Here is a 9,085-nt window from a genome sequence, read left to right as displayed (position 1 = left end):
TGCAGATGGATGAAGTGGACTCGACATCACATCTCTCAACCAGTGACTGCAGAACAGATGCCCGTGGGCACGTTACTTCCTTTCGCCATTCCACGGGAGGCCCCACTGCGTCAGGTGTTAGGAGGGCCCCCGGGCAGACCACGCAGAACAGACAGAACAGAAACGAGAACCTCGCCCCGATGCCGAGGGAGAGTGTAACATGCTGTGCAAAGGATGAATGGGGAATGTCAAAGAAAAGAGGGTGTTCCACCCGCAGAACGGTAAAAATCCCAAAGCTGGAGGACACACACAACGGGGAGGCAGAGGAACAGATTCAACAGTTATCCAGACTGACGCTGCCTTGGGCGATTCTGTATCTAGATATTTATCCTGCAATATTTATACTCGCACAAGTGTAAAACGTCATACACAATACACAGGTTTATTTAATGCAGCTTAGTTTATAGCTGCTTGTACTAGTGACTGCGCTAGATTCCCGCTGCTGCTGTGACCAGTCCCCACGACGGGAGTGGCCTAAAACAACACAAACTTTTATCTCACAGTTCCAAGGGCGGAAGTCCAGAAGGGGTCTTGCCCAGCGAAAGTCAAAGGCTCTTTCCTTCAGGAGGTTCTGTGGAAGGGTCCACTTCTGAGCTTCTTCCAGCTTCTAGAGGCTTCCACCTTCCTTGGTTCCTGAGCTCACACTGCCCCAACCTCCGCTTCCTCTCACGTCAGCCTCCCGACCCCCACCCGCCGGCCTCCCTCTTATAAGGCCCCTGTGGTCGAGAACATGGGGCCCACCTGGGTGACGCCGGCTACCTCCCCAGTTCACGACCCTTAACCCCAGCGGCGAAGCCCCTTCTGCCACGGAAGGCAGCACACTGGAGGTCCAGGGCATCGGCATGTAGACATCTTTCATTCAGTCGACATCATTCATTCAGTTTTTTCACGACAGCGAAAAAACTGGAAACGAACTGAATTCCATCTGTCAGTAGTGGACTGGTTCAATAAATGACGGTAAACTCATACAGTAGAATGCCATACAGTTGTTCTAAAAAATGAGAAACTCACCGTGCACTAAACAAAGTTCTCCAAAATATCACGTGAGGTGAAAAGCAAAGTACAAAACAGAAGGAATGGACCATTCAGCTGGCCCTTGAACAACGCGGGTGAGGACAGCGAGGGTCCACTTACACATGGGTTGGCCCTTGACCGGCAGAGTTCAAGCCCGTGTCGTTCCAGGGTCAGCTCTATGTGAAGTGTGTGTCTATATAACGTTTAAACTGCCCTGGGAGGAGGTATTGGAAACTCACCGTGGAGGCTGACGGAGGGCAGGAACTGATGGCGGGAATATGAGAATGAGGAGGCTTTTCACTACATACTCTTATAATTCTCAATTTTTGAAACTTGTAACCATATTACCTACCCAAAAAGTAAAATAATAAAGTCTAGAAAGAGTAAAAAGAAAAGATGCAAGAGGAAGTACAGATGGGAGAGAGCAGCGCGGGCTAGAGTCAGGGAGGCCATGTTTACAATAACAGACACAAGGTGGTATCTGGGTCCCAGGTTGTGTAACAAATTACCCCACGATTTAGTGGCTTAAAACAACAAATACTCATTATCTCACAGCTTGTCAGGGTCAGGAACCCAGGAATGGCTTAGCTGGGTGGATCTGGCTCAGAGTTTCTTACAAGGCTGCAGTCAAGCTGTCAGCCAGGGCCACGGTCACCCAGGGCCACCGTCATCTCAAGGCTTGGCCGGGGCTGGAGAACCTGCCTGCAAGCAAGCTCGCTCGTTGAGCTCTTGGCAGGAGTCCGTCCTTGCTGGTGCTTGGCCTCTGTCCTCACCACGTAAACCACTCCATAGGATGCTTGAGCGTGTCATGACATGGCGATTAGTAAGTGATCCAAAAAAATTGGGGATTGGGAAGGGGGGGGGGGGAGACTGAAGACCAGTTCCAACCCTTTACAACCTGATCTCGGAAGTGACGTCACTCTGTCATGTACTACTAGTCACACGGACGGACCTCAGTGCAGTGAGGTCCGGCACAAAGGTGAGCACACCAGGAGGCATGCGGGTCACTGGAGGCCATCGTGGAGGCTGGCTGCCCCAGACAGTGGAGAGCAGGGGCAGGCAGGACACTGGTGAGCAAACACTGTGCAGGAATGAAAACATGAATGACCAGCGGGAGCGTGGAAGGCAGGAAGAAGATGGGCCTCATCCGAATCCTAAGTGTCTACTCATGCTGCAAAGCAGTGAAAATTAAACTACGGAGAGCGAGGTTTGGCTCAACCACCCAGCGGCTGATTCACACTGCTTGCCATGCTCAAATCTGTACTCTAGACCTAAGCTGGAAATATTCTCATCCCACTGGGAAATTCATATATATTAGACGTATAATATATACGACAGATTTCTTAAAGAAAGGCATGTTTTCATCTCCTATACTCCCTGCCTCCCCAAACCTACAACGGCATGAAGCGCCGAGTTGAGGCTTAGGCCCCAGAACATATTCATCTTCTAACTCAAAGTTTGTGCTTTGACTGACATCCTCCCCGCCGCCCCCCAGCCCCGGGAACCACCACCACTCTACCCCTTTTCTATGAGCGTGGCTCATTTAAATTTCACACATAAGTGAGACAGATCATTCGGTATTTGTCTTTCTCTGACTTATTTTACTTGGCGTAACACCTTCGAGGTCCATCCGCATCGTTGCAAACGACAGGAGCTCCTTCTTTCTCAGGGCTGAGTAGTATCCACTGTGCGTATGTGTATCGCATCCTCCTTATCTATTCATCCATAGACAGACACGCGGCTCACTTCTGTCTTGGCCACTGTGAATAGTGCTGCAGCGAACATGGGGTGCAGATACCTCTTCCAGGTCTTGATTTCATTTCCTTTAGCTCTGTCCCCAGAAGGGAGATTGCTGGATCATCCGGTAGCTCTATTTTAATTTCTGGAGGAACCTCCATACTGTTTTCCATAGTGACTGCACCAGTTTACATTCCCGCCAGCAGTCCGTAAGGCTTCTCGTCTCTCTCCATCCTCAGCAATACTTCTCTCGCCTGTCTTTTCATAAAGCCATTCTAACAGAGCTGACGTGTTAACTCGCTGTGGTTTCCATCTGCATTTCCCTGCTGACAAGTGATGCTATTTTTATACCTACTTTGGAAAAAATGTCTATTCACAGCTCCACTACCCATTTTTTTAAATTGGATTATTTGGAGGTTTTTGCTACTGAATTTTACAAGTTCCTTATATGTTTTGGATATGAACTCCTTTTCAGATAGATGGTTTATAAATACTTCCTCCCATTCTATAGGTTGCCTTTTCATTTTGCCGGTTGTTTCTTTTTGCTGTACAGTAGCTTTTAGGTTAATGTACTCCCACTTGTTGATATTCGCTGTTGTTGCTATGCTTTTCATATCAGAGTCAAGAAATCATTGCCAAGACCAAACTCAAGGAGCTTTTTCCCTGTTTTTTGTGTAGGAGTTTTGCAATTTCAGATCTTACATTTAAGCCTTTAATCCATTTTGTGGACCAAAAAAAAAAAGAGATGCTGTAATAACTCATAAATCCCCTGCCGGGCAGGCCTTGGTCGGGAGTCCCGCCCCAGTGAAAAGGTTTTAAGCCAGCCCTGTCCATTGTTTCTGCGCATCTAGGTTAATGCACCTTCGAGATGCCGTAAGTGATACCCCTCCAAGGCATAACCACCCTTATGAAAGCACATAGTCTTGTGTGACACAGCCTGCCTGGCTCTCTCTCACCTTCCCGGAATCTTCCCTGTCCTCCCTTTTTAATTTCACATGCATAAAAAAAATGCAAAATTGTTATTCTCCACATTTGAGACCTTGCTTCCCAGCACATATCATCAGTGTGGCTCAAATAAACTCTTTTGAAAATCCTCTGCAGGTTTGGATGTTTCTTATGCCAACCATTTCATGTTACCTTCTAATGGGAGAGTTAATCATATAGATATACACTGATTACAATGTGTCAGAGCAATAAAATTATTAATGAAATCAAGACACAGTACTTTGGAGGAGCAAGAAACTCTCCTCTACCCTCCAAGGTTCTTTCGGCTGGTCTAATGATTTAACAGACATGAAACAGATTAACAAGAAAAATAAAATAAATTACATACGTACTTACGGGAACCCCCCCACACATGATAAGAGTCAGAGACCCCACCTACATAAGAGGTTCAAGGACAGAAAGGGAAAATGAGGCATATATGGCATCCTGAGCTAAGGATGGGGTCAGGTGCACTGGGTTTCAGAGGGGGACAGGGTCACTGTGGGAAGATGAGAAGAGCAAGATGCTCAGTAATTAGAAGTTTTCCCTCCCCTACAGACAACTCATGAACAGTTATTTCTGGTGCTAACTCTTATTATAGGCAAGGGCCTTAAATTCTTTAAAGGAGGGGTGAAAGTTTCTTGTGAGCCTGCAGGGTCTTGACTGCCTTCAGGCCAAAATAATTCACACGCCAAAGTGGCACATTTTGGGGAGTCCTGTTCTGAATCCCGAGAGTACAGTACCGAGGAGGGAGAGATTAACTGGTTTGTGTTGGGGTTCGGGGAGTAAACAGACAGCGAAGGTTCTAAGAGATGGTGATGTCCAAGACACGGTCTGTAGGACAGACGAGTGAATGGGCAGTGAGCACATTCCAGGCAGGGCCAAGGAAGGACAGTGTGAGAATGAGACACCCTCCCAAGAAGACAAGGCCAGGGAAGGGTCCCTGACGATCTGGAATGGGGCAGGGCACAGCTAAAGGAACTGGCACCTGGGGTCTAAGAGACAGGAATGCCTCCCAGGGGAGAAAGGCCCCCATTCTGCAGGCAGGAGTGTGCCAAGGATAAGCACCTCCAGCTCTGCCCCTGGCTTTCACCCAGAGCTGTGGGCATGGAGATGCACAGAACGTCGGTGCCAGTTGTTTACTTGTTAAGGATTCACACTGACTTCTGTACTTGATGAGTCATTCAGGCCACTCTCAAGGATGCTGGTGTGCACAAGCCCCTCCTTAGATCTGGTTGGCTAGCTCAGGTCTTGGGAGTGACAGGGCACGTCCTCCAGAGCAGGCATGTCATGACTGCGCTTGCTTTTCCCGTCAAAATAAGGTACAATCCAAGTTATCAGGAATAGATTTGGTCTGGGAGTGAGGCTGAGCTTCTGGCAAGACACAGCTACAACCATCAAGCCGTTTTGCCCCTTCCTGTGGCTGGCTGAGCATCCAGAGGTCAGAACTGCAATGAATTTCAGTACTTGGATGGGGATTTTAAACCACAGCAATTTAAAAGTGTTGCTTTGGAATTTTTTTTAAGGTCTAAACTTGATTTATATAAGCATTTATTTCTTAATGATAATACTTGAATTATAACCTAATTGGTAGAATTAATATTCTTTAAGGGCTAAGATTACTTGAGAAAAATTGCTAATACAGACTTTTAAAAACATTCCTGGGTTTAAGTAATTTATTACTCTTAAATTCTTACCAGCCAAGTACCCCGTGGCTATGTAAAGATTTGGCTGGGGCTATGATCCAGCAGTACTTTGGTCCCCATAATAAGATTACTTGCCTATTTCCTTTATTTTCCTGGATAGAATGAGAGTCTTAAAACGGGGCAGAAACATGATCCGATGTGTACTTTGACAAGGTCACTCTCTGGCTTCCCCGGGGGTGGGGGAGAAGAAATGCAGAAATCAACAGATCCAATAATCATGGTTTACGTAAGAAGGTGGCTTGCAGTACCATTGACGACAGCAGGGAGGGACAGCAAGGCGCAGGCTGGGCTGTATTTTGAAGGCGGACCACACGGGCCTGCTGGTGGGCGGAGTGGGTGGGAGAGCTGGTGAGAGAGAGGTGTTAAGGATGACCCGATTTCTGGCTGGAGTAATTGGGAAGATGGCAAGATCCTATTCAAAGATGGGAGGACCAATGGAAAAACAGCTTTGGAGAAAGAAGTCTTCTCTCCTTCGCGTGTATGCCCGTCACTTGGTCATAGAAATAACTTAGATCTCCACTTAGTGCTTCTATTAAAAGGCAGGTGTTTATCAGGAAGCCACTGTCCAACCTATGCTAGGCCCAGACTGTTTTTACATGGAGAGAGTTTAGGGGGCAGGCAGCAAAATGGTTGTAGTTTGGACCTGGGGGCTCATCTTGATGCTGCATTTGAAAAATATACACATTTTCACTCAGACTGTGTGTTTGCTCAGAGTGATTTGGTGGGCTAAAGAAAGATCATGAGAGGAAGGGCTAAAGACCCCCAAAGTCACCCCTGGGTACTGTCACTGACCAAGAAACGAGGGCAGAGAGAGAGTACTATTGAACTTAAACACTTTCTTTAAAAAGAGAATTTAATATACATTTTCCATGTTATTTCAAGACTGGGTTATCTTTCCAACAGTGTAGTTACTCTTGGAAGAAAATAATTAAAGATGTAAATGTGTTAGCCAAGAGCCAAACCACTCAGAACAGGTCAAGGTTGTGAACTTACTTAATTTGCCCTTTCCCCCCGAGCAGTCGTTTCTTGAATCACTGGCTGATTATTCTGCAGAACAGGATAGGCCGCCATCCCCTGCCTATCGCCAGAGTATGATCCAGCAGTGGAATGTGAAGAGTTTATATTTATTGGATTTTAATGACTCAATTAATAAAGGTCATTCCTAAAAGTAATAGAAAATTAAGTGTGTGGAAACAGAATGGCTAAGGCTGACTTGGGGGTTACTTCTAGCAGTTCCCTGCTGCTGTCCTTAGATACGTGTTCAATCCTTAAAAGCAATTAGAAGGATCCTTCCTTTTAATCAGTTTAGCGATGCCATGTTCAACTACACTACAAAAAAGCTATTTACAACCCCTCAATAACAAAAGGTAGCACGTAGTAAACATCAGGATTTAAAATATGTTAGATATCATCGGTGTAACAATACATTCTCAATACAATATCGATAACAGTATAATTGTAGTTCTATGTCATTTTAATACTTGGTGACATAATTCATAGTGCTCTCCAATATCTGAGACAGCGAAACAACTTGAGTTTCAGGTAAAATCTGGTTAGATATGAATTTTGAAATTAAGAGCAACCTTAAAAATCATTTAATCTCATCCTTTTAAATAGTTAATGATAGCGAATGATTTAGTAAATATTTATTCAAACTGGTGATTATTAGACTGTGAGAGGATTTCCTAAGGTAAACGGTGATTATTTGAATTGTTTAAAATTAAACTGATACAAATATTTAAGAATATGTAGAAAGGATAAATTTATAGTTGTTCCCAGACACGGATTATTTAACAAATATTTTCCACCTCAAAATCCAGTGAGATGAGATGTAAATGCATAATTCATGTTGTAGTAAATCTCGTACACAGTTTTACGAAGCCTTCCTGATCTGGCTCCTGTGGGCTCGTCCAGCCTCTTCTCTTTCTTTTCCAACTCTCCTCTCCCCCAGCTTCTCGGCTACATAGGCTTTACTAACCTTCTACTCTTAGTCTCCAAGCCACCCTGTAGTCTCGCGTTTCAGGATCTCTGCCTGGAATCCCTTTCCCTGGTCCTTTGCTGGGTCACTCTGCAGCCCTGCCACTACTTCCTGCCGGAAGTCTTCTGGCCGCCTAGCCCTGGGGCTCAGATTCTACAGAGGCTTCAGGAGTTGTTGTTGGGCAAGTCCTTGCTCAGTTTCCAGGGGTGGCCAAACTAACACTGTCCATTCATTGTTCAATCCCCAAGCCCTAGAACAGTGTCTGGAATGTACCAGATCCTATGAATGAGTGACTGCATAAAGACTGTGGGCACTGGAGAATCTGAGATTTATAGTTTACACTTTTAAACGATAACATAAACCTGAGGAAACAAAGTTGCTGTTTTTAAAAAACACATTTCACTCTCATTCGTTTCTTCTCTAAATAGAGAACATACAAGACATGAGACAAAAATTTTAGTATTGTGGTAAATTAACTCTCTTTCAGTAGGTCAGATAAAACGCAGACTCCAGTGTATTACATGCAAATGGCAGGATACTGAATCAGATCAACTCAAGCAACTATACCTCAAAACCTGTAAGCGTTTTCCTAAAGGAATAATGAGTTAAAAGAAAGTCTTTAAAATCTTCTACATTTTAAAATCCAAAAACTAATAGCCTTGAAAAAAAAATGCCAGCATTTCTCCTAAAGTATCGATTTGGTCTAAGTACTTCCCTGTCTGAAACTGCAAGGAAGGACTTGGTTTTGAGGGTCACACTGCATCCTTCCATAAAAGTGGGAGATATTTTAGGTCTCCTTAAAACACTGTTCTTATTTTAGGTACAAAGAGAGCAATAAAACATTAACTTTGGAAAGAAGGCCCGAGAACTATGTCACTACAGAAGTTTGAAAAAAAGTTAGAGCTCGTGTTAGATGTGATAACTCCAGAATACACACCTTTTGGCAAACAATGTGGGAAACAGAAAAAGAAATCGTAAAAACTATATATTTTTTGAGTGTCCTACCTCATAAGAACCTCCAGCAATGAATCAAATATGTTTGGACAGATCTTGATTTTTCTTCTCCTTTAAGTCAAAGACTACTGGGGGAGGGGACCGGGTCTCTAATAAACACAAGACTGACACCTTAGAAGCAGGATGACTACTGACAACTAATGCACCAAACTATCTAACTAAAACGTGTCAGCAACGACAGTAATAGTAATTAGTGGCTTTGCTTGGGGGTAATTTCAGGAAGGAACGCGCCGGGGGCGCTGCACCCTCCTGTCCCCGCCACCGGGCTCTGCCGTCCCTCCGGTGCCCGGCGGACACTCCCCGCAGAATAGACAGCGGGAAAAGCGCGAGGGGTGGAACCGTGTTTTCTGGTCAAAAGCGCTAAAGGGCTGCGGGGCGGCGCGGGCGCCCACACCCGTCCCCGGGGTGCCCCCCGCCCGATCCCGCGACCCGACTGCCTTACTCTGGGGCTCCATGGTCAGCCGCTGTCGGGCCCCAAGGCCGCCGCCGCCCCGCCTAACGCCTCTGCTCCGCGGCAGGCGTCGCTCGCGTTGCCCTGACAACCGGGAGGCGTGGGGCGGGGCCGGGAGGACGGCGGCCGGGAGCGACCAAAAGCCGCTAGGAACGCGGGCGA

The 9,085-nt window shown here is 45.9% G+C and overlaps 1 protein-coding gene across 1 annotated transcript in view; it reads right to left on the bottom strand.

The window, feature by feature from the left end:
- The window catches only part of FANK1 (fibronectin type III and ankyrin repeat domains 1), a 69,687-nt gene extending 60,700 nt beyond the window's left edge, over positions 1–8,987 (bottom strand). Inside the window, exon 1 of the mRNA XM_023533787.1 lies at positions 8,915–8,987. Within this exon, the coding sequence (XP_023389555.1) occupies positions 8,915–8,927 (13 nt within the window). The 5' untranslated portion in view covers positions 8,928–8,987. The remainder of the gene's footprint in view (positions 1–8,914) is intronic.
- Between the last annotated feature and the right edge of the window lie 98 nt (positions 8,988–9,085).

The sequence above is a fragment of the Pteropus vampyrus genome, unplaced genomic scaffold, assembly GCF_000151845.1.
Source record: "Pteropus vampyrus isolate Shadow unplaced genomic scaffold, Pvam_2.0 Scaffold111, whole genome shotgun sequence".
Lineage (NCBI taxonomy): Eukaryota > Metazoa > Chordata > Mammalia > Chiroptera > Pteropodidae > Pteropus > Pteropus vampyrus.
This window is presented reverse-complemented; position numbering and strand designations above follow the sequence as displayed.